Genomic DNA, 26,532 nt, shown 5'->3' with positions numbered 1-26,532 from the left:
GTCCCTCTTGAGTAATCGAATTTACGAGTCTTAGCCTGTAACAGCTTTTTGAAGTCTTAACAGTCTTAAAAACCACCTGATCTGACCCTTCACCTCACTAAGCTGTTCTCAGTAGACTAATGTGTAGGCGTGACTGTTGCAGTCTTTACCCAACACTTGTATGCAGTTTCTTCAAGTCTGCATCTTGTGGGGGAGAAAAGCACACAGTATTGTGTATTTTAAAACTAACATTGGTACATCTGTTTCAGTGAACAATCCTTATAATTAAGTCACAATCTTTCTTAAACTATGTAATAAAAATATTCAGTGTTTCCCTCCTTCATGTAATGTTAGCGCAGGAAAAAAGATTAAAAATGTGCGAATACGATGAGAAAATCTTAAAAGCACAAACAATGAGCAAATAAACTAACTAAACAAATTTATCTGTTGAACACTAGGAATTAAACCAGATACCGAGGGGTCTTAAACAGACCAAGATTTTTTTTTTTTTTTGGGGGGGGATGGGGGGGGTAAAGAATTAGGTTACAAAGGCTTTTCAGATTTAACATGTCTAATTTGAGAAGACAATTTAGACTAATTTATTAAGGTAAGTGAACAAGTGGTCCAACAATCATTTGAACAGACATTTACGGCAACTTACTCATGGTTATTAGTATATTAAATTTGCTGTAGTTACAACTACTGAAAAATCAACCTATCCTTGACGTTTAATAAATTTTAAAGTGTATACTTGAATTTATTATTCAAACACCCTATAGATCCTGTATTAAGCCGTAAGGCGTGTAAACAAGTTTAGTGGATCAGTCTTGCTCAAACGCCAGAGTAACGTTGATGCCACAGGTATGAGTGGCATTTGGTGCAGAAAACGCACCTATCTTGGCCCGTATCCATGGAAGGTAGTGGACAACTCTTGTGTAAACACCAGGACTGTCTGACCTGGCACACCCCACACCGAAGGATACCACACCCACCTGTCTCCACCCAGACGACCTGTGGACGGGGGTTAATTGTTACTTATCAGGGAAGGCCAAACACCTAGTAGACTGCAGCGAGAAAGGAAGGCAAGGGGAAAATATATACGCAAACTAGGCTTAGATATGGACTAGTGTTGGTCATCTTACCATGACCAAATTATCGCTTTAGGATTAATGAACCAGACTTTCCAAAAACTGGTTGTGCAGAGGAATTTCAGAAATGGGGCCACGAAGAAAAGTTCAAAGTTGCCAGAAAGCATGTTTACCCTTTGCAAAAGAGTGGACCACCAGAGTCTCCCTGGCAGGAATCTCTCTTGCCATCCTTGAAGCCGGCACAGATAACCTCTTCGTCCTTGATGGTGTTGAAGTGGCGTTTACAAGTTGGCATGATAGGTATAGCAACTTGCTGTAGGTGGTCGGCTGATATAAGGTAGGGGAAAGAAGATTATAGTAGTAGTGCTGGGACTTTGTATCTACAGGGCAAGAAGGTCAACAGCGATGAGAGGTTATGTGAGATAGTGGACAATTTTGTAAATATTAAAGTCAAAGTGTCGCTTTTTACAAGTGCCAAAGTGTCACTCACGCGTCTCTGTAGTGTTCTCTGCCAGGTTACCCCAGCCAGCTACATAACACAAGTCTCCGGCACTGAACTCTGACTGGGTGTCCAAACACACTGGACGTACCCACCTGTGTCAACATGGGAAAACAGAGGTGGGTACAGCGAATAAATGTCACTATCAATGTTGCAATCGAGCTCATTTTCCTAAGTTACGAAGTTATCTTGGACAAAGGTGCTCTCACACTCAGGGCAGTGCTAAACTGAAAAGCTATGCTTCATTTTTGTTTTGGCAAAGAAAGCTAAAGTCTTAGCTTTAAAACTTAGTCGAAAGGCTTCTCTGCTAGTGTGAAGTCAATATGGACAAGGATTTCTCTAGACAGCCTCTTGCCCCTCCCCCTATCTTTAATAAAGATCACCCGTACTCTGTTTACCTGTTAAGCTGCAAAGGTGTTCCCAGCTTTATGAGGGCCACGTCGTTCCTGACGTGTTTAGAGTCGTAGTCTTCATGGACGAAGACTTGAGAAGAAACTGATGTCTGTTCGAATGGTGAAAAGGAATTTACGCGCAGCATCCCTACCTGTACGTCTGTCAGCTTGCTCAACCACCTGTAATGAATAATTATTCGAGGGCGCAAGACTGTAGACTGACAAAACATCCTCACTAATTGGCAAGACCTGTCTTGAATTATGCACTTAAATCTCTTGCAACAACTGCAACCTGCTACCCACCCCATACAGCAATGTGCAGCCGTGAGTATCCATTCCGAGCTGAGGATTGTACCACCACATCCATGCTGGCCATTCCTCACCAGGCTAGCCAAGAACGTCCACACGTCCTCCAAAGACTCTTCTCCACCGACAATTCTCATTTGACCGTGGTCCCGGCGGACGCGGTGGACGGCCTCTCTAACGCTCATCCCTCGATTTTTATCACCTGTCCGGGGCAGAACAACTTAATCCAAAGGGGCCCTAGCATCTGAAATCTTCTGTTTACGTTGCTTTTTCTTTTTACTTTATGAAGCCTGGTTTACTGTGCACCCTCAAGCGACTTGCAGGTGCAAAACGGCACAAAAGACAGGATTACATACATAATGGATCTCTGGTTAGACCCCAAAGGTAGTCATTTTCTATCTCTGTTCCATATAACAGTGGTGGATAGTTTTCAAAATGCGTACATCTTATTGCCACTTCCAAACAGCCTCAAGTGTGCATATCTCGGCACTAGCGCACCACCTACCTGCCTGCCTGCGTTGCCTGTTAGGAAAGTCGCTAGCACACACTGGGTTGCTACAGGTAGCGTACACTCCAAGCTTAGAGGAGCAGCCCTTGGATACGTAGATCATCTCCGCCGAGTCATCCCAGTGTGTCCAGATTATTTCTTCAGGTACTATGCCGGGACTGAGAGCAGTCAGTCTATAGGAGTCTTCAGCCTCTCTGATAAGAGAAAGCAGGAAGCAGTCAATATCAGAAGGGTCAAAAAAAATTTCACCTAGGTTAAAATGCACATGGGCTTTACTTCAAAATTCGAAAAAGCTTAGTTAAATTAAATTTATAGGAAACAACGTATGGAGCTAATAATGGGTCTGGTTGGATTACCTGGTTAGTTTTTATTAATCCATACATATTTAGTAAAGATGGATTGGTTGTTCTTTTGCATAAACAAGCTGGGGTATATAGAGAAAGCAGTCCGCAGAAACTGAGGAAAGCCATGAGAAGTCTTGCAACCTGCTGTAACCACTCATTCGGTCTTAACGAGATTTGCATTATATCACTCAACATGCAATACGGTTAGTAAGATGTTTGTACTTAATCTGGACGTTGTACACTGACCTGCAATACGCGTCCAACCTCACCCAGTTAAGTCGCATTAATGATTTTTTTTTTCATTCAAGCAATACATTAACTTCACATTATTTACTGCAGCAAAATTGGATTTTAAGTTAAGAGGTTTTATACAGATTTACCTTAACATTCCACAGACATTAACCCTTGGAGTTAATGCAAAATGAAGCTCTCAGGATTATTCTTGGCTGTCCCAGATCTACAAAAGTTCTTAACATGAGGAAGGAGCTTGGTATTTCTAGTATCAGTGATAGGATTGTTGAAATTAACACTGTACTCGGTATTAGAATGTTGAGAAACGAACCAGACACTGTCACAGTGAATCTTACCAAGTGTCTAGAGGTAAATACACACAGATCTAAATGGATTGTGAAAACGTGCAATTGCATTAAGTTTTATAACCTGCATGAACTGTATCACTGTAGGCAACAAGAGCATTTCACCCCTCCATGGATGATGTGTTCATTTAATATCACATACCTACAAGTCCCTCCCAAGAAGCTCATTGCTAGTAATCCCTTCCTTAAATCTCTTGTTAGAGCAACTGCTCAAGAAGAAATTTCTCACCTAGCTGGTAGTAACAAGTTATCACAAGTTATATACACTGATGGATCTAAACAGGAGTCTTCTGGCAGGGCTGCATCTGCTCTTGTTGCCACCTCCCTAGTTAAGAACGATAATAAATTTGTTGAGTTAGGCATAAGAATTAACAACTGGGCGTCTACACTGCAAACTGAATTGTTTGCAATCCTAATGGCGCTAAAGCTAACCTATGACACTGAGCTTGACTATCATCATTACTGATTCTATGTCATTATTGAAGGCTCTTGGCTCATATAATGACTCCAACAACATGCTCATTGGGGAAGCCAGGTATAGATACTCAAAAATTAGGGACAAAGGAATTAATGTACAATTGCTATGGATCCCATCACACATTGGATTACTCCTTCATGATAAAGTTGATATGTTAGCCAAGAAGAGTATCGAGAAGGAGAATGTAGAATATAACTTTGGTATAACTGTCTAGCATTAGGAATAATATTAGGAGAGAAGTAAATAATGAAAATGATTGTTATAGGAATGCAGTTAGAAGCCTGAGTAGATCTATAACCCACTATGATAACATGAACGTAGATAAGTATGTTAATGGAGCAACTTGCAATGTGAACAGACTGACTGATGTTGTAGTGGCCAGGCTTAGGCTTGGTTACAAGTACTTCTGGCAGTTTGGGAGACACACAGATGATGATCAAACTAAATGTAAATTATGTGATCAGGCATATAGTCACTCTCTTGAACACTGTGCTTAATTGTCCACTTATTGAGGAATACAGAGAGACAGTATAATAACCTATGTGACATGTCAAGATATCTTATTAATGAAAATAAGATACCAGATATACTAAGAAAATTTCCTAAATTTGCTTGTAACAGATAAGTGAACTATAGATATGTAGATATAAATCCATATGTATTCCTGTTAACCCTTTGGGGCCTAGTTCCTAGGCCTTTTGTGTATCCATATGCTCTCGCGCTACCGTCCACAGGATGGATATGGGGTGCACAATAAACTAGCCACTTCGGTGGCAAAATCTAAAAAAAAAAAATCTTCCACAGACAGGCCTCCAGGCTACCATTAACAATTTTGTCTAGAATAACGTAAAGACATTAGCCTTTTTTCACTGGCTTATTGCGTATTTAGTCTAAATGGACAGACAGGGTGGTTCAGGTCGTCAGGAACATTCTAGTGACATTGGTCTGAAACTATTTCTACTATTACTACCATTGTCTTACTGACGCTCCTAACATGCTAGAGATTACTCCCCCCTCCCGGGTCTTCATAGAAGGATTTTCTGGGAATTAGAATGTCACAACAGCCCCTGATTTTAAAAACATTTACATTAACTACATTAAGAATTTGAAGACCACTTAATTTATGCACAACAATTATATGAACGAAAGAATGAGCAGGAATACATTCAAGTTCTTGTTAACCACCTGGAGTATACCGGGAGGGGGTTTCGGGGGTCAACGCCCCCGCGGCCCGGTCTGAGACCAGGCCTCGTGGTGGATCAGGGTTACTGCTGGCCGCACGTAAACCGACCTAAGAAGCACAGCCCTGCTGATCAGGAACAACAATTTCAATATATTTTTACCGTGTCGTGTGAATGCACTATAAACCTCACTAGTAACTACAACTTACCTCTCACCGACAACCTCGTCACAGAGATCAACAATGATTTTTTTAAATTTCTGTTTAAGGTGACCACAGAAGGGAAGCCATTCTCCGTTCCTCTTCACCTGCAAATAACCTTCCTTACGCATGCTCGGGATCATCTGCAGTACATAACATTAAATTATAACACCACAGGCATTTTAAAGGTCACTTGTTGGTATTTATGTAATAAAGCTTGTGGGGCACTGCCAAGTCTAAATAATCTTAGAAATGTTCGTTGGCTTCACGATGTGATAAAAGTATCCCCGTATCCTATAAACTCTGCCTCTTCTACCTCAATGCACGCGAGACTGCTAGTACAGTGCTGTATAAAGTTACAAGGCAGGTAAATATTAGTACTGAATATCTGAAGACTATCAGAAGAGGCACAGTGTGATGGTTACTGTGGCACAGTGACTGGTACAGTGTGATGGTTACTGTGGCACAGTGACTGGTACAGTGTGATGGTTACTGTGGCACAGTGACTGGTACAGTGTGATGGTTACTGTGGCACAGTGACTGGTACAGTGTGATGGTTACTGTGGCACAGTGACTGGTACAGTGTGATGGTTACTGTGGCACAGTGACTGGTACAGTGTGATGGTTACTGTGGCACAGTGACTGGTACAGTGTGATGGTTACTGTGGCACAGTGACTGGTACAGTGTGATGGTTACTGTGGCACAGTGACTGGTACAGTGTGATGGTTACTGTGGCACAGTGACTGGTACAGTGTGATGGTTACTGTGGCACAGTGACTGGTACAGTGTGATGGTTACTGTGGCACAGTGACTGGTACAGTGTGATGGTTACTGTGGCACAGTGACTGGTACAGTGTGATGGTTACTGTGGCACAGTGACTGGTACAGTGTGATGGTTACTGTGGCACAGTGACTGGTACAGTGTGATGGTTACTGTGGCACAGTGACTGGTACAGTGTGATGGTTACTGTGGCACAGTGACTGGTACAGTGTGATGGTTACTGTGGCACAGTGACTGGTACAGTGTGATGGTTACTGTGGCACAGTGACTGGTACAGTGTGATGGTTACTGTGGCACAGTGACTGGTACAGTGTGATGGTTACTGTGGCACAGTGACTGGTACAGTGTGATGGTTACTGTGGCACAGTGACTGGTACAGTGTGATGGTTACTGTGGCACAGTGACTGGTACAGTGTGATGGTTACTGTGGCACAGTGACTGGTACAGTGTGATGGTTACTGTGGCACAGTGACTGGTACAGTGTGATGGTTACTGTGGCACAGTGACTGGTACAGTGTGATGGTTACTGTGGCACAGTGACTGGTACAGTGTGATGGTTACTGTGGCACAGTGACTGGTACAGTGTGATGGTTACTGTGGCACAGTGACTGGTACAGTGTGATGGTTACTGTGGCACAGTGACTGGTACAGTGTGATGGTTACTGTGGCACAGTGACTGGTACAGTGTGATGGTTACTGTGGCACAGTGACTGGTACAGTGTGATGGTTACTGTGGCACAGTGACTGGTACAGTGTGATGGTTACTGTGGCACAGTGACTGGTACAGTGTGATGGTTACTGTGGCACAGTGACTGGTACAGTGTGATGGTTACTGTGGCACAGTGACTGGTACAGTGTGATGGTTACTGTGGCACAGTGACTGGTACAGTGTGATGGTTACTGTGGCACAGTGACTGGTACAGTGTGATGGTTACTGTGGCACAGTGACTGGTACAGTGTGATGGTTACTGTGGCACAGTGACTGGTACAGTGTGATGGTTACTGTGGCACAGTGACTGGTACAGTGTGATGGTTACTGTGGCACAGTGACTGGTACAGTGTGATGGTTACTGTGGCACAGTGACTGGTACAGTGTGATGGTTACTGTGGCACAGTGACTGGTACAGTGTGATGGTTACTGTGGCACAGTGACTGGTACAGTGTGATGGTTACTGTGGCACAGTGACTGGTACAGTGTGATGGTTACTGTGGCACAGTGACTGGTACAGTGTGATGGTTACTGTGGCACAGTGACTGGTACAGTGTGATGGTTACTGTGGTACAGTGACTGGTACAGTGTGATGGTTACTGTGGTACAGTGACTGGTACAGTGTGATGGTTACTGTGGTACAGTGACTGGTACAGTGTGATGGTTACTGTGGTACAGTGACTGGTACAGTGTGATGGTTACTGTGGTACAGTGACTGGTACAGTGTGATGGTTACTGTGGCACAGTGACTGGTACAGTGTGATGGTTACTGTGGCACAGTGACTGGTACAGTGTGATGGTTACTGTGGCACAGTGTTGTGTATCAGTCACTCCAGCACTGTATGGAAAATCCTAATTTTAATATTTATTTATTTATTTATTTATTTATTTATTTATTTAAAAATTTGAGCACACATACAGAGGTACAAAAAATACAGATAAGAGCAGCATGCCAAAGCCACTTATACTATGCATAGCATTACGGGCTGGCTTAAAATTAACTTAAGATGAACTAAGCAATGATGACATCATTGATAAAACTTTAATGTAAACAGATTACTATAAAGCACAAGTGAGTATTACAAAGACAGGTCATATGGTTGTATGCATTGTTGTACATTCAGTAGAATGGAGTATTCTGTTAGGTAGTGTATTTAAAAAATAATAAAGTTAGATAGTGCTAGGTAGGCACAGACACCACCTTTGAAATAGTCAAACAGGTCACTGTGGGTCACTTACAGCAATATATACAATACGCACCTTAAAAAAAGATACGAACACGGTTATAAACAAAATCATTAAAAAGTTATGGCCGCTAACAGGCATACTAACATCCAGTTGTAAGTTATGACCCCTAACAGGCATACTAACATCCAGTTGTAAGTTATGACCGCTAACAGGCATACTAACATCCAGTTGTAAGTTATGACCGCTAACAGGCATACTAACATCCAGTTGTAAGTTATGACCGCTAACAGGCATGAAAGTTAAGACACATGTGCAACATCTGGATATCTTTATTGTAGTAGACGTTTCGCCATCCAGTGGCTTTATCAATACAGATTCTAGGACATAATATGTCCTAGAATCTGTATTGATAAAGCCACTGGATGGCGAAACGTCTACTACAATAAAGATATCCAGATGTTGCACATGTGTCTTAACTTTCATATTGTCGGTATTTTATACCTTTCTTTGCACAGCTAACAGGCATACTAACATCCAGTTGTAAGTTATGACCGCTAACAGGCATACTAACATCCAGTTGTAAGTTACCAGAATGCAGTAATCTACTCTACACTGAAGCAGGTGAGAGCAGCAGTAGAGACTGCTAGAGCGATGCTACTGTTAGGTTACTAAGTGCTTGGTATAATCAAAATTCTACCACGACATGTACAACAGTCGTCCTCACCGTGTGGTCTACCTGCTGTAGGGAGAGTCTGCTGCAGAACACTTCGTCCTCACCACCATCACAGTTAATATGGCCGTCACACATTTGAGATTTCTTCACACAGTGCGCTTCCTCTCTCATCTTGCACCACAGCTGGCCAGCCATGCATCCTGGGTTTCAATTATAAAAAAAATTTAGTGTTGGAGAGGTAAGCCAGTAGAAGGCCTCTGTCAGATGACCAAAAGCTCCAGCTGTGGGGTCATCCTATAAGACCCGGGTCAGGAAACTGGTTTCACCACTAATTTCGCCTAACCATGAAGCATGACCAGGAAAAAAGCTGCTTACGAGGGTTGAATGGGTGCTAATTTACTTTCAGATCTTTGATTATAAGTGACAATTTATCATAACCAAACTATAAACCCGTAAGGGTGAGAGTTTAATGTTAAGAAGAAATTTTTAGGTAAAAGCGTAGTAGTTTTAATATTTTTGGCCTAAATTATTCTAGACAGCAAAAGTCCATTAAAGAGTTGAATCAAGTAGCCAGGTACCATCTGAACTAACTTTACAAAATTAGAGTCAACATAAAGTTAATGTAAAAATAGTGAAAGTTCTAAAGGGGGGCTTTAATTCATCTATAACCTAAAGATTCCATGAATAACACAGGCAACACTGGGCAGCTTAATGTTACATACACGTGCATTTTTCAAAATTTTATACCATTAATGTAATGGGAATTAACAGTCTCCCAGCCTATCAAGTTCCTCCTCACAATGGCACCGGCTGACTGCTAAACATGGCACCGGCTGACTCTGCTAAACATGGCACCGGCTGACTCTGCTAAACATCACAGCCTTGGAAATGAGGTTACAAAAACTGAATAAAAATGAACATAAGCAGAAGTGAAACTTTAACATTTCACCTGGAGACCTACGTAGTTTCACCTGGAGACCTACGTAGTTTCACCTGGAGACCTACGTAGTTTCACCTGGAGACCTACGTAGTTTCACCTGGAGACCTACGTAGTTTCACCTGGAGACCTACGTAGTTTCACCTGGAGACCTACGTAGTTTCACCTGGAGACCTACGTAGTTTCACCTGGAGACCTACGTAGTTTCACCTGGAGACCTACGTAGTTTCACCTGGAGACCTACGTAGTTTCACCTGGAGACCTACGTAGTTTCACCTGGAGACCTACGTAGTTTCACCTGGAGACCTACGTAGTTTCACCTGGAGACCTACGTAGTTTCACCGGCGAAAACTTTTGAAGTTTTCATTATGACAGTGTCTTAACCGAGGGCTCATTAACCCCCCCCCCCGCCCACCCCGCCCACACACAGTAATACACGAACCATGACACCCACCCACTGCTACCCACCAAGTGACATGCACCCACCCACTGCTACCCACCAAGTGACATGCACCCACCCACTGCTACCCACCCAGTGACATACATGCACCCACCCACTGCTACCCACCCAGTGACATACATGCACCCACCCACTGCTACCCACCCAGTGACATACATGCACCCACCCACAGCTACCCACCCAGTGACATACATGCACCCACCCACTGCTACCCACCCAGTGACATACATGCACCCACCCACTGCTACCCACCCAGTGACATACATGCACCCACCCACTGCTACCCACCCAGTGACATACATGCACCCACCCACTGCTACCCACCCAGTGACATACATGCACCCACCCCCTGCTACCCACCCAGTGACATACATGCACCCACCCACTGCTACCCACCCAGTGACATACATGCACCCACCCACTGCTACCCACCCAGTGACATACATGCACCCACCCACTGCTACCCACCCAGTGACATACATGCACCCACCCACTGCTACCCACCCAGTGACATACATGCACCCACCCACTGCTACCCACCCAGTGACATACATGCACCCACCCACTGCTACCCACCCAGTGACATACATGCACCCACCCACTGCTACCCACCCAGTGACATACATGCACCCACCCACTGCTACCCACCCAGTGACATACATGCACCCACCCACTGCTACCCACCCAGTGACATACATGCACCCACCCACTGCTACCCACCCAGTGACATACATGCACCCACCCACTGCTACCCACCCAGTGACATACATGCACCCACCCACTGCTACCCACCCAGTGACATACATGCACCCACCCACTGCTACCCACCCAGTGACATACATGCACCCACCCACTGCTACCCACCCAGTGACATACATGCACCCACCCACTGCTACCCACCCAGTGACATACATGCACCCACCCACTGCTACCCACCCACTGACATACATGCACCCACCCACTGCTACCCACCCACTGACATACATGCACCCACCCACTGCTACCCACCCACTGACATACATGCACCCACCCACTGCTACCCACCCACTGACATACATGCACCCACCCACTGCTACCCACCCACTGACATACATGCACCCACCCACTGCTACCCACCCACTGACATACATGCACCCACCCACTGCTACCCACCCACTGACATACAAGCACCCACCCACTGCTACCCACCCACTGACATACATGCACCCACCCACTGCTACCCACGGACTGACATGCACCCACCCACTGCTACCCACCCAGTGACATGCACCCACCCACTGCTACACACCCAGTGACATACACCCACCCACTGCTACACACCCAGTGACATACACCCACCCACTGCTACACACCCAGTGACATACACCCACCCACTGCTACACACCCAGTGACATACACCCACCCACTGCTACACACCCAGTGACATACACCCACCCACTGCTACACACCCAGTGACATACACCCACCCACTGCTACACACCCAGTGACATACACCCACCCACTGCTACACACCCAGTGACATACACCCACCCACTGCTACACACCCAGTGACATACACCCACCCACTGCTACACACCCAGTGACATACACCCACCCAGTGACATACACCCACCCACTGCTACACACCCAGTGACACACCCACCGCTACACACCCAGTGACATACACCCACCCACTGCTACACACCTAGTGACATACACCCACACAGTGACATACACCCACACAGTGACATACACCCACCCAGTGACATACACCCACCCACTGCTACACACCCAGTGACACCCACCCACTGCTACACACCCAGTGACATACACCCACCCACTGCTACACACCCAGTGACATACACCCACCCACTGCTACACACCCAGTGACACACCCACCGCTACACACCCAGTGACATACACCCACCCACTGCTACACACCCAGTGACATACACCCACCCACTGCTACACACCGTGACATACACCCACCCACTGCTACACACCCAGTGACATACACCCACCCAGTGACATACACCCACCCACTGCTACACACCCAGTGACACACCCACCGCTACACACCCAGTGACATACACCCACCCACTGCTACACACCTAGTGACATACACCCACCCAGTGACATACACCCACCCAGTGACATACACCCACCCACTGCTACACACCCAGTGACACCCACCCACTGCTACACACCCAGTGACATACACCCACCCACTGCTACACACCCAGTGACATACACCCACCCACTGCTACACACCGTGACATACACCCACCCACTGCTACACACCCAGTGACATACACCCACCCACTGCTACACACCCAGTGACATACACCCACCCACTGCTACACACCGTGACATACACCCACCCACTGCTACACACCCAGTGACATACACCCACCCACTGCTACATACCATGGCACATCAACCCACCATAGCATCCCAGCTCGTCAGAGAAGTCAGGACAGTCAATGATGCCATCACAGCGCCTGTCTTCTCCCAGACGTGAGCGACACTCGCACTTCCTCTCGTCAGTAGCATCAGGACAGTCAACTAAGCCATCACACTTCTGCTTCTTCGTGTAACACCAACGACGATCTTTACATCTCAATATGTAGTCTCCCTCACATCCTGTGCATAATAACAGTGGTGAGTTAGAGCAGAGGACTCTCCCCTCCTGTCAAAACCAGAAGCTACGAGCATTACTAAACTTTAAATACCAATCATACGAAGTTTGGACATTTCTCTACGTACTGCCCATTTGTAAGATTCAAAATTAGCAAGAACTGCCGACACCCCAGGTTGTTTCTCCAAGGCTTACATGTGGCTCTTGTGAGTAACTTCCAGTTGGTGTGATAACATGCAAAACAGTTTACTTGGTAGCTAGGAGTAAGATGTCCCCTGACGGGGGGACACCTCGGGGTCAAGGGGGGCGGGACCACCCCGGGGTCAAGGGGGGCGGGACCACCCCGGGGTCAAGGGGGGCGGGACCACCCCGGGGTCAAGGGGGGCGGGACCACCCCGGGGTCAAGAGGGGCGGGACCACCCCGGGGACACGGGGGGGCGCGGGACCACCCCGGGGTCAAGGGGGGGGGCGGGACCACCCCGGAGTCAAGGGGGGGCCGGGACCACACCGGGGTCAGGGGGGGGACCACACCGGGGTCAGGGGGGGGACCACACCGGGGTCAGGGGGGGGGACCACACCGGGGTCAGGGGGGGGGCCGGGACCACACCGGGGTCAGGGGGGGGGGGGACCGGGACCACACCGGGGTCAGGGGGGGCCGGGACCACACCGGGGTCAGGGGGGGGCCGGGACCACACCGGGGTCAGGGGGGGGCCGGGACCACACCGGGGTCAGGGGGGGGCCGGGACCACACCGGGGTCAGGGGGGGGGGCCGGGACCACACCGGGGTCAGGGGGGGGGCCGGGACCACACCGGGGTCGGGGGGGGGGGCCGGGACCACACCGGGGTCGGGGGGGGGGGCCGGGACCACACCGGGGTCGGGGGGGGGGGCCGGGACCACACCGGGGTCAGGGGGGGGGGGGCGGGACCACACCGGGGTCAGGGGGGGGGCGGGACCACACCGGGGTCAGGGGGGGGGGGGGCGGGACCACACCGGGGTCAGGGGGGGGGGGACGGGACCACACCGGGGTCAGGGGGGGGGCGGGACCACACCGGGGTCAGGGGGGGGGCGGGACCACACCGGGGTCAGGGGGGGGCGGGACCACACCGGGGTCAGGGGGGGGCGGGACCACACCGGGGTCAGGGGGGGGCGGGACCACACCGGGGTCAGGGGGGGGCGGGACCACACCGGGGTCAGGGGGGGGCGGGACCACACCGGGGTCAGGGGGGGGCGGGACCACACCGGGGTCAGGGGGGGGCGGGACCACACCGGGGTCAGGGGGGGGCGGGACCACACCGGGGTCAGGGGGGGGCGGGACCACACCGGGGTCAGGGGGGGGCGGGACCACACCGGGGTCAGGGGGGGGCGGGACCACACCGGGGTCAGGGGGGGGCGGGACCACACCGGGGTCAGGGGGGGGGCGGGACCACACCGGGGTCAGGGGGGGGCGGGACCACACCGGGGTCAGGGGGGGGCGGGACCACACCGGGGTCAGGGGGGGCGGGACCACACCGGGGTCAGGGGGGGGCGGGACCACACCGGGGTCAGGGGGGGGGCGGGACCACACCGGGGTCAGGGGGGGGCGGGACCACACCGGGGTCAGGGGGGGGGCGGGACCACACCGGGGTCAGGGGGGGGCGGGACCACACCGGGGTCAGGGGGGGGCGGGACCACACCGGGGTCAGGGGGGGCGGGACCACACCGGGGTCAGGGGGGGCGGGACCACACCGGGGTCAGGGGGGGCGGGACCACACCGGGGTCAGGGGGGGCGGGACCACACCGGGGTCAGGGGGGGCGGGACCACACCGGGGTCAGGGGGGGCGGGACCACACCGGGGTCAGGGGGGGCGGGACCACACCGGGGTCAGGGGGGGCGGGACCACACCGGGGTCAGGGGGGGCGGGACCACACCGGGGTCAGGGGGGGCGGGACCACACCGGGGTCAGGGGGGGCGGGACCACACCGGGGTCAGGGGGGGCGGGACCACACCGGGGTCAGGGGGGGCGGGACCACACCGGGGTCAGGGGGGGCGGGACCACACCGGGGTCAGGGGGGGCGGGACCACACCGGGGTCAGGGGGGGCGGGACCACACCGGGGTCAGGGGGGGCGGGACCACACCGGGGTCAGGGGGGGCGGGACCACACCGGGGTCAGGGGGGGGCGGGACCACACCGGGGTCAGGGGGGGGCGGGACCACACCGGGGTCAGGGGGGGGGCGGGACCACACCGGGGTCAGGGGGGGGGGGCGGGACCACACCGGGGTCAGGGGGGGCGGGACCACACCGGGGTCAGGGGGGGCGGGACCACACCGGGGTCAGGGGGGGCGGGACCACACCGGGGTCAAGGGGGGCGGGACCACACCGGGGTCAGGGGGGGGCGGGACCACACCGGGGTCAGGGGGGGGGCGGGACCACACCGGGGTCAGGGGGGGGGCGCGGGACCACACCGGGGTCAGGGGGGGGCGCGGGACCACACCGGGGTCAGGGGGGGGGCGGGACCACACCGGGGTCAGGGGGGGGCGGGACCACACCGGGGTCAGGGGGGGGGCGGGACCACACCGGGGTCAGGGGGGGCAGGACCACACCGGGGTCAGGGGGGGCAGGACCACACCGGGGTCAGGGGGGGGGACCACACCGGGGTCAGGGGGGGGGCGGGACCACACCGGGGTCAGGGGGGGCGGGACCACACCGGGGTCAGGGGGGGGCGGGACCACACCGGGGTCAGGGGGGGGGGCGGGACCACACCGGGGTCAGGGGGGGGGGGCGGGACCACAGCGGGGTCAGGGGGGGCGGGACCACGCCGGGGTCAGGGGGGGCGGGACCACACCGGGGTCAGGGGGGGCGGGACCACACCGGGGTCAGGGGGGGGCGGGACCACACCGGGGTCAGGGGGGGGCGGGACCACACCGGGGTCAGGGGGGGGCGGGACCACACCGGGGTCAGGGGGGGCGGGACACCTCGGGGTCCAGTTGCTCTCGCCCACAGATTTACTACCTACTTCTCACCAAAATAACGACCGTCTGTTGCTAGGATCCGCAGATCTAGTCTCCCTGCGGCTCTGCCTGATAGGGACAAGTGTCCTATACTTCATGAAGCCTCTCAAGGTTGTTACTGCCGGTGTTCTGGTTGTACTGACGTGACGACCACCTCCCTCAATGGACTCAGTAGCAACTGATCTACCTAGTCTTCCAACTGACTATTCGAATTTTGTAATGGCTACTATACTGTATTTTGACCTATTTCTAACTATCCTAGGTTCTATAATGATATTATCGCCAAAGTTTATCATCTACTTTGTAACTACTTAAATCTGTCTTAAAATGTCAAATATTATATATACAAGTGGCTATGTTAAGGGTTCCTTATGCTTATACTTAAACGTCATGGAATATCTCCACACCAAGATAATGTACACCCTATACACAACTAACGTACACCCTGTAGGAGGAAGCAGGGTACACAAGCAACTAATGGGACAACGCACCAACTTCATACAGGCTATGGATAATCGTACACAACATTAACAAGCACAAAGTACCAGCAAAACATTTAAGCAAGGTGTACACTGCACCTCATTGTGTAAACACTTCAATTTATAATTTAGCTTATATGCACAGTATACATTTTAATCACTTGTAGGTATTAAAATATTCTTTTTATTCTGTATTCCTATACTCTGCTGTATTCTAGAGTTTGGTGCTGGAGTTATCCCCCTTTATACACCCTACAAGTGTTGGAGGTATCCTCCACATTGCTCTGGTCTGAGGCTACACCAATGCATCACAAGATGACTTATTACTTTTCACCAGGATGTGTGATGCTGCCCAACTCAACTTTCAGACAATACTACCCTGTCAAGATTCACTTTCCAAACATACCACTGGGTCAACCTGAGCAGTCTTTGCAAACTAATTCAGCGCAATTTCATAATTTCATGCTTTAGTTTAGTACGTTTTATGGTACTTCACCTGTGACAGCCTGACTGAACTCTGCTATATGACATTAAACATACGGTAATGCCCACGTTCTGCCCCCTCTACCAATTATTTCCTTGCACAGTGAAAGCCTAGGTCATCAGTGAGTAAAGATTTATGAATAAAGGTAAAATCAATACCTTGGCTGGACTAACAAGCGACCCACTTGGACCATTTAATGGTGCAAGTGGGACCGAAACAGTCAAGTTTCATTTTACGTCATTCGTCTCTCGACCACTGGGAAGAGGACGCTTCTTGAGTCTCCCTACACGCCACCTGGTGGTGACTGCTTGACTTAGGCACCAACATGGTGGATCGTATCAGCCGGAGAGTGAATACTCTGTATTGAATTAGTTCGAGGAACATTAAGCAGTGCGACAATGCATGTACTGTTATTGGCCATAATTAGGGACATCTACGGGATACCGAACGATGAATTGTACGGTGTAGCCCTTAATGGAATGACAAGGGTTTTTGTGAAGTTTACAAGAGCCGGCTTTTACACCAGGATTGTGGATGAATTTCAGGAAAGGAGGACGAGTGTGAATTCAACAGTAGAGGTGTGTCTACATGATGTTTCGAAATATTACATGTGGGTAAAGGTGCGTAATGTGCCCTTTGAGGCAATGTCGTATGGCATTCAGGAAGCCTTCAGCAATTATGGAACTGTTCATACGGCTAGTATGGGGGTGTGGAGGGACGGGCCGTTTGAAGGGCTGCCCGAGGGGTCCTGCACCCTGAAGATGTCATTGAGGCGGCCAATACCCTCGTATGTTACGCTGACAGGCTATAGGACCCAGGTATTTGTCCACTATGCGGGGCAGAGGAAAACTTGCCAATTATGAGATTCTTACGAGCACATGGCGGCGCAGTGTCCTCGAAGGCAAGCCCCTAGGATGGCGTTATCGTGGATGGTGGATCAGCAACTGTGCAACGTGGATGTGGAGTTGGGGATTGCGGATGGTCAGAAGACTAATCTCTGGAGTGAGGTGGACAAGGTGGAAGAGGTGATGGGGACGTGTGTTACCCTCCTGGAGGTAACGGGAGAGCCCCCCCCCCCATCGCCTGAGGGAAGGGTGGACATGGAAGAGTCTACCCAGGAGAGGATGTTGGAAGCAGTGCTGCAGGAGTTCTTGGACGAGCCGGAGGCCGGGGAGAACGGACCGAAGAAGTTAAGCGAGGTGCAGCTGATGGATGAGCAGCAGGGACAGGTGGAGGGTTCGCAGAATGACAGGACAAGGAAGTGGTGGTGGAAGTCCATCAGGAGGACTCGCATGAGGTAGATGCGTGTGAGAGCTCACGCAAACTGACTGCGGATGCCTTGGACGTCGATGAGGTTTTAACACCTGGGCAGAGACCTGGGAAGAAGTCATGGGTAGATGTGGGGGAAAAAGCAAAGCAGGGGAGGGGGTGTACCGGGGAAGCTCGGTGGGGGAGGGCAAGGAGGGGTTGGTGGACAGGTTAGGAAAAATTATAAAAATGGTATGGGTACCATGAAAGGTGAATTGAGTAAGCCACAGCGGCATAGGGGTAAGCCGCCTTTTCTGGGAAGTTCAAGTGTCACAATAAATGTAAATGGTCTTAAACTGAGGTAGAAAGGGTTTGGTTAGAATGGTTTTTACGAAGGTTTGATGTAGATGTATGTTTTTTTGCAGGAGCATAACCATAGGTTAGGGTGTGAATTGTGTTTGCAGGGTTATAACCTATTTGTCAGTAATGCTTTGCAATTAAAAGGAGGGGTGGCAGTGGCTGTAAAGGAGACCAGCCCATTGCATGTCATGGGTTGGAAGGAGGGGGAGGGGGAGGGTCGTAAGGGTAGATGGGCACTGGGGGGTGGGGAGAGTACGTTTCATTGGAGTTTATATGCCGGCGTGCAACAATGTTAGAGTGAAAGTTGATTTTGTTCGTGATGTTTTGATGTATTATTTGTGGGGTTTACCTTCCATAACTGTACTTGGGGGTGATTGGAACTGTGATTAGGTATGGGGATGTCTCACCGAGGGGGGGGGCAGGATGTCTTGGGTGCTCTAAGGGATGTGTTAAGGGATGTATGAGTTGTAGATGTGGTGGGGAGGGGGGAGTATGGGGTGGAGCACACATTCATTCATGGGAATTATAAGGCGAGGTTAGATAGGATATATGTGATGCAGGGGATAGGTGTGGAGAGGGCGAAGGCTTTTGATGTCAGTTTTTCGGATCACAGGGCAGTGATAGCTGATCTGCAGGTGGATGGTATAGTATGCATATATGCTGGGTATTGGAAATTTAATGCGAGGCTTCTGCAGGAGGGGGATGTTGGCTCTTCCTTCGAGGAATGGTGGACATTTCTGGGATGGTGAGATGGATTTGCTTGACTGGTGGGAGGCGAGGGCTAAGATAGGAATCGCAGGGGTTTTCAGGGCACGTGGCAGGGAACAGGCACGGTGGTGGTATGGTTTGCAAAACTACCTGGAGGGACAACTGAATGCATTTTATGACCGGGGGGGGTAGGGAAGGTATGAGAGGGGATGATGTGGATGGTTTAAGGTGTCTGATTGCAGAGTTACATAATGAAAGGTTTAACGCAATTAGAGTTAGAGCGGGGTTAGAGGTGTTAAAGGGTGATCAACCATCAGGTTACGTTCTGAGAAAATTTAGGGAAAGGCAAATGGTGACTACCATAGCGCATCTAGTGGTCACTGCTGGGGGGGGAGGTTATGTGGAGGGTCAAGGCCTTACCGATACGGACAGCATTAGTGTTTATGCAGATTATTGGTTTAGGGAGAAATGGAGGAGGAACAGATGCCAATGAGGAGGTATTTGGGGATATGCAGAGTAATATTGTATTAGGACAACAGGAACAGGAAATGCTGGAGGGTAGTATTAGTGAGGAGGTGGAGGCGGCGGTTTACGGGATGAGTCAGGGTAAGACGCCGGGCATAGATGGAATACCGAATGATTTTTTTTTATAGAGTTAATTGGGAGTATTAGGCATGGTTTAGTGGAAGTCTTGAATTATATGTGGAGCATTGGGAGGATGGGAAAAAACACAGAAAACCGGGATCGTTGTGTTAGTGCCGAAAAAGAAGGAAGGGAAAGTACCGAGTGATTATAGAGCGATATCCTTAATGTGCCCCGATTATAAAATTTATGCTAAAATTCTGGGCAATAGACTGAAGGTTCTAGGATCAGTGATACATGGGGGGCCAGTATGGCATCCCAGGAAGAAGTACGAGGGATGGGCATAGTCACAAGGGAATTTATCGAGAGCTGCACCGGAGGGGGAATACTCGGTTTAGATTGGGCTAATGCGTATGATTGTGTGAACAGGGATTTCTTAAGAGTTTGTTTGGAGAAGTTGGGTATGGGGGGGAGGGTGGCGAGATGGGTGCAAACCTTCCACGAGGGAGCGGTTGTTCGGGTACAGGTTAATGGTAAGTTGGGGGACCCGGTACTGATGGAGAGAGGTTTGAGGCAGGGTTGTCCACTCTCTCAGTTACTATTTGCCTGCGTGCAGAATCAGTTTTATAGGCTAGTGGATGAGGTGATGAATGGACAGGGGACGATTAGGGGTGGAGTGGGGGGTATTGTTGGGTACGTGGATGATACTACAGTTCTTGTAATGCATGAGGAAGATCTAAGGAAGGTTGGTCGAGTCATTCAGATATTTGGGGATGCTAAGGGTATGAGAGTTAATTTAATGAAGTCGAGACTATTAGAGGTGGGGGATTGGATTGGTGGGACCTTGGGGGAGGGGTTGGGATGGTCAGTAGTGGACAGAGGTGCAAGAATGTAGGAAGGTAAATTCAGAATTAGTTACAGGCAAGGTTTTGGGTAGGCTTGGAGGCTTAAGGGCTAGGGACGTAACATTACAACAGTTTTGGTGGTTAACTCTCTGGCTTACAGTAAGGTGTGGGGGGGTGGCGGGGGTGTTCCCTTTAAGAGTACAGGATATTGCGGAAATCCAGAGGAGGGTTCTAAGGTATGTGTGGGGGTTCGGGAGGGCATGGTTGCGCAAGGACGTGGTAATGATGGATACGAGACGTGGGGGTAATGGCTTTATATATTAAACAAAGGTATATTCAGACTGGGGAGGACCGGGGAGTCAGGGTGGGTAGGGTAATGGAGGATGCACGAAGATGGTGTGGAAGGGATTTGAGGTATTGTGAAGACATGTTGAGGGTTTCATTGAATGTAGGACAGGTGTCCAAATTAAAGGTCAAAAGGATGGTGGGTGCTGTGGTGGGTAAGAGTGTCTTACAGGGGCTTGCTGTATATCAGACATATGACTGGAAGAGCATTTGGAGGGAGTTTGGCTTGCTTAGAATACCTGAGGGGGTACGGGAGTTAGTATATCGTTTTCTAATGGGAATTTTGGCCTCTAAGGATAGGATATGTTATGTAAAATGGGTCTTGTAAGAGAGGCCTCATGCTTGCACTGTGGGGACACCGGAACAGCTTTTCATGCTGTATTTTTTTGTCCCTCTTTGGAGGGGGTGAGATTATGGATGGTGCGCATTATCAGTCTTTCGGGGGGGGGGGGGGATGGGCGTTCCTAAGGGCTTTATTGTTGGATGTAACTGGGGTGTCAGGTGATGTAGGTAGGGCTTTAATGTATGTCATGACGGATTATTTACATGCATCTTGGGGGATGAGGGAGGTTCGGGGAGAGTTGAGAATAAAAGCGTTAGCAGTGAGGTTTTATAGAACGATGTGTAGGAATAAGCAAGTCTGAGGGGCGGTGGGTAACTAGCTTCTCGGAGGGTTACCGGAATCTCACTGTGGGTGGCCTTCTCGTGAACCCAGGGGGCGGGCAAAGGGGTTGGTCTCCTACCTGGGGATGTATGAGGGTATGTCGGTTAAGGCTACTTTGTTGTGTGAATGGTGGGAGGGCTATGAATGGTGAGAGGGAAGGAGATGCATAATAAACTAGACAACCTATAGTTATGTTCCCCGAGTACAGGATAATCTTTAAACCATGATAACTAAATCTTGGGATCTCGGGTTTAGCGCAGTATGGTTTTATTTTGCACCCAAGTTAAACTTGATCGCTGTAAAACTTTTGTTTGTGAGGTGCTGTGACAATGCACAGTTTCGTGGTAGTAAATTAGTGCTTAGTGGGTATAAAAGTTGGTAATTGGTTAACACCAGGAATTCAGTGTCAACTACAGTTTGAGCTACATTTATCCCAGGTACATTTCATTGCTATAAAAAAAAATATTGATATGTTTAACCACATGCGAGTGGCTATGAGGTTAACTTTTTTTAATTTTTAATACTGATATTGTGTTTAACCACATGAGAGTGGCCAGGGTTTCAACTTGTAGAGGGGCGGGTGGGGGTTGTGGGAGTGTTGGAAGTCACTGTTAGCATCAGTGTATTATGAAGATCTTGTGAGTATGTAACACTGTTTCTAGGTAGATTGTAGGATGTGTTAGGCTATCTTAAGGTAACATTGTAAGTACGTTCACTCAGTGGACCGTGGTAGTACTAGTGTTGAATGTTCGGTCATAACATGTACCATTTCATGGTATCTTTATATTGCATCTTGTAATACAGTTTTAAATAAAATATATAAAAAAAAGTTGGTAATTGGTTAACACCAGGAATTCGGTGTTACCTACAATTTGAGTTGCATTAATCCCAGGTACATTTCATTGCCGGAAAAAAAATTATTGATAATGTGTTTAACCACACGAGTGGCCATGATAACTTTTAATTTTCAATACTGATATGTTTAACCACACGAGAGTGGCTAGGATGGCCCGGTGGTCTGGTGGCTAAAGCTCCCGCTTCACACACGGAGGGCCCGGGTTCGATTCCCGGCGGGTGGAAATTCTGACACGTTTCCTTACACCTATTGTCCTGTTCACCTAGCAGCAAATAGGTACCTGGGTGTTAATCGACTGGTGTGGGTCGCATCCTGGGGGGACAAGATTAAGGACCCCAATGGAAATAAGTTAGACAGTCCTCGATGACGCACTGACTTTCTTGGGTTATCCTGGGTGGCTAACCCTCCGGGGTTAAAAATCCGAACGAAATCTTATCTTATCTTAACACTGATAATGTGTTTAACCACGCGAGATTGGCAATGGTGACTTTTTTAATGTTACATATTGTTATTGTGTTTCACCAGGTGAGAGTGGCCAGGGTTTCAACTTGTAGAGGGGCGGGTGGGGGTTGTGGGAGTGTTGGAAGTGTAAGTGTTAGCAGTGTATTATGAAGATCTTTGTGATTATGTAACACTGTTTCTAGGTAGATTGTAGGTTGTGTTAGACTGTCTAAAGGTAACTTTGTATGTATGTTCACTCAGTGGACCGTTGTAGTACTAGTGTTGAATGTTCGGTCATAACATGTACCATTTCATGGTATCTTTATATTGAATCTTGTAATACAGTATTAAATAAAATAAAAAAATGGTGCAAGTGGGACCGAAACAGTCAAGTTTCATTTTACGTACAGGTATTGCATAAATAATGTACACGAGGTCATCACAAGGTATCCTAGTTAACGTACTGAAGACAAATTTAGGTTAGGCTTAGCTTACTCCAGATTTTGGCAAATACACTAAGTGATGCAATATATCTAAAGATATACTTAACCCCCCCTCCCCTTTCTCTCCCCCCTTTTCGAGGGGCCTTAACACGAGGTGCACAAACTAGCCAAAGTCAACTCTTAATACAAATACTACATGCAGTATTTATATTGCATTTGTATCGTTTCTATGCGCGAACAAAGTTGGCAACCACCGGAAAGACTGAAGCAGACAACATGCAACAGAGCTAAGGAAGAATGTTGAACACTGGGGGTAAACAAGTTAAAAGGCTAATCTAATAAAAGGAGAAAAATTTAAATACAAGTATTATAATTAAAACGAAGCTCTAAACACTTCCATTGCAGTGATGTATGACCCTGAAGTAGAAAATATTAGCCTCGTCTGACTACAGCCCAAAAAAAGATTTCCATTTGAAGTCTAGAATTGTGGATTATGGCTATATTAAAAGCTATAACTGGGAGCTGTTGTATATACAAACCTTTCAGATCGCCAAATGGGCAATTTAATTTTAATATTCTATTAGAACTTCAAACGCTAATAGTTTGAAATCTCTAATAAGCACCCCATACCTATCCTGTCGGCGGTAGTCAAAAGGATTACAGAGGTACAGAAACTAGGAAACCGAGTCACTTACTATTAAAGTTAGGTACGTGAGAGTCCTCACTGTCGGGATCATCTGTCACAGGCGATTCAGTCCTAACAACTTGCCTGACATCGCCAACACTGGCTATCGTAGCTGTCTCCTCAAGACAGACGGAATGTCCTACCAGCAGCAGACAGACAGCCAGGAACTCGCGAACAGCTAAACACCGGGAGTACCCCATGGCGAGAATCTCCTGTAGTATCCCTCACGAGGGGCACTTTCTAACGAGATATCCCACTAGCAACGGATCCGTCTCTCCAGAATTGGGACAACGTGAAATGAGTATTTTTTTTTCCAGCAGTCCCGTGAGATACCTCCTGGGTAGAGAGACAGGTGGGAGGACACTAAGGTGTGGGTGAAGGGGCAGCCTTGTGTGTGGTGCTCAACTCTGGCTGTCTCGGACAACTTCGACACTTTGTAAATATTGTTGGAACTAGGACGGCGCCTCGTTGGCACAGAGGCTTATTAATGTGTACCAGTATGACAGCCCCTCGCTAGCGATGAAAATAATGATGGGGATCTTACGTTTATAGCTGTGAAAGCTAAGGAGAAGAGTAAGTTAACGGGGACACAGCTTAAAGCTCCAGAGATCCCGAAGCTTCAGCATAGGTGAAGTTTTGTCAATTAACAGGCCAACAACACTGACTCATTATACATACCCTGGTTTTGTGTGTGTATATATATATACACACACACACACACACACACACACACACACACACACACACACACACACACACACATATATATATATATATATATATATATATATATATATATATCAGTGTATACTCACTGAGAATGTATTTCCGCATTTCTTTATGTATTAAAACGTATTTGACAGCTGGTGTACAATTATTATTATTATTATTATTATTATTATTATTATTATTATAAAAAAGAAGCTCTAAACCACAAGGAGCTTGTGTGCAAGTGACGCGCAGCCCTGATGACCCTTGTGTAGCAGATAACCTGATCTCCCTCCCTCCCCATCACTCCCTCCCCATCACTCCCTCCCCATCACTCCCTCCCCATCACTCCCTCCCCATCACTCCCTCCCCATCACTCCCTCCCCATCACTCCCTCCCCATCCCTCCCTCCCCATCACTCCCTCCCCATCACTCCCTCCCCATCACTCCCTCCCCATCCCTCCCTCCCCATCACTCCCTCCCCATCACTCCCTCCCCATCACTCCCTCCCCATCACTCCCTCCCCATCACTCCCTCCCCATCACTCCCCCCCCATCCCTCCCTCCCCATCACTCCCTCCCCATCACTCCCTCCCCATCACTCCCTCCCCATCACTCCCTCCCCATCACTCCCTCCCCATCACTCCCTCCCCATCACTCCCTCCCCATCACTCCCTCCCCATCACTCCCTCCCCATCACTCCCTCCCCATCACTCCCTCCCCATCACTCCCTACCCATCACTCCCTCCCCATCACTCCCTCCCCATCACTCCCTCCCCATCACTCCCTCCCCATCACTCCCTCCCCATCACTCCCTCCCCATCACTCCCTCCCCATCACTCCCTCCCCATCACTCCCTACCCATCACTCCCTCCCCATCACGCCCTCCCCATCACTCCCTCCCCATCACTCCCTCCCCATCACTCCCTACCCATCACTCCCTCCCCATCACTCCCTCCCCATCACTCCCTCCCCATCACTCCCTCCCCATCCCTCCCTCCCCATCCCTCCCTCCCCATTACTCCCTCCCCATCACTCCCTCCCCATCACTCCCTCCCCATCCCTCCCTCCCCATCACTCCCTCCCCATCACTCCCTCCCCATCACTCCCTCCCCATCACTCCCTCCCCATCCCTCCCTCCCCATCACTCCCTCCCCATCACTCCCTCCCCATCACTCCCTCCCCATCACTCCCCATCACTCCCCATCACTCCCCATCACTCCCTCCCCATCACTCCCTCCCCATCACTCCCTCCCCATCACTCCCTCCCCATCATTTCCTCCCTCCTCATCTCTCCTTCCTCTCCTCGTCTCTTCCTATCCCTCACTCCTTCCAATCTCTCATCCTTCCCATTATTCCCCCCCCTCCCTCCCTCCCGATCAGTCCTTCTTCCCCATCAGTCCTTCCCCATCACTTCCTCTCCATCTCTCGCCATCACTCATCTCCCTCATCTCTTCCCCCTCACACTTCCTTTTCACTTCCTCTCTGCTTTCATCTATCCTTGACCCCTCACGTCCTTCCTCACCCCGTTACTCCTTCCTGCTCCCCACTCTCCATCCTCCTCTCCACTCCCCATCCTCCCTCTCCACTCCCAATCCTCCCTCTCCACTCCCCATCCTCCCTCTCCACTCCCCCTTTCACTACCCAACTTCAATCAACCCCCTCTCCATCACACACCTAGACAACAGGCATTGTACCATACACAAGCACTGTACCACACAGACATGTACTATACCACACAGGCACTGTACTACAGACA

The 26,532-nt window shown here is 49.7% G+C and overlaps 2 protein-coding genes across 2 annotated transcripts in view; both read right to left on the bottom strand.

Annotated features, from left to right (window-relative positions):
- The window catches only part of LOC128684485 (serine protease nudel), a 15,203-nt gene extending 14,559 nt beyond the window's left edge, over positions 1-644 (bottom strand). Inside the window, exon 1 of the mRNA XM_053770685.2 lies at positions 641-644. Coding sequence (XP_053626660.2) covers positions 641-644 — 4 coding nt within the window. The remainder of the gene's footprint in view (positions 1-640) is intronic.
- Positions 533-24,468, bottom strand: LOC128684320 (serine protease nudel). Its single transcript, XM_070097728.1, has 10 exons — positions 24,077-24,468; positions 12,745-12,942; positions 8,975-9,123; positions 5,581-5,714; positions 2,770-2,966; positions 2,262-2,466; positions 1,965-2,138; positions 1,558-1,661; positions 1,241-1,394; positions 533-990 (listed from the first exon to the last, which is right to left on the bottom strand). Exons 1-10 carry the CDS (start codon positions 24,264-24,266, stop codon positions 801-803), a joined length of 1,695 nt encoding a protein of 564 aa, XP_069953829.1. The 5' UTR covers positions 24,267-24,468; the 3' UTR covers positions 533-800.
- Positions 24,469-26,532: the final 2,064 nt, after the last annotated feature.

Source organism: Cherax quadricarinatus, chromosome 4 (assembly GCF_038502225.1).
Source record: "Cherax quadricarinatus isolate ZL_2023a chromosome 4, ASM3850222v1, whole genome shotgun sequence".
NCBI lineage: Eukaryota > Metazoa > Arthropoda > Malacostraca > Decapoda > Parastacidae > Cherax > Cherax quadricarinatus.
The sequence above is the reverse complement of the archived record's forward strand: the minus strand, read 5'-3'. Positions and strand labels throughout refer to the sequence as shown.

What these genes read in the sequence shown, in the direction of transcription:
- LOC128684320 (XM_070097728.1), bottom strand. Translation starts at nt 24,266, where the DNA reads ATGGGGTACTCCCGGTGTTTAGCTGTTCGCGAGTTCCTGGCTGTCTGT. An exon ending in TCACGTACCTAACTTTAATA is followed by an intron (nt 12,943 to 24,076) that starts GTAAGTGACTCG and finishes TATTATGCACAG; the next exon opens with GATGTGAGGGAGACTACATA. An exon ending in GACGAGGTTGTCGGTGAGAG is followed by an intron (nt 2,967 to 5,580) that starts GTAAGTTGTAGT and finishes TTCTCTTATCAG; the next exon opens with AGAGGCTGAAGACTCCTATA.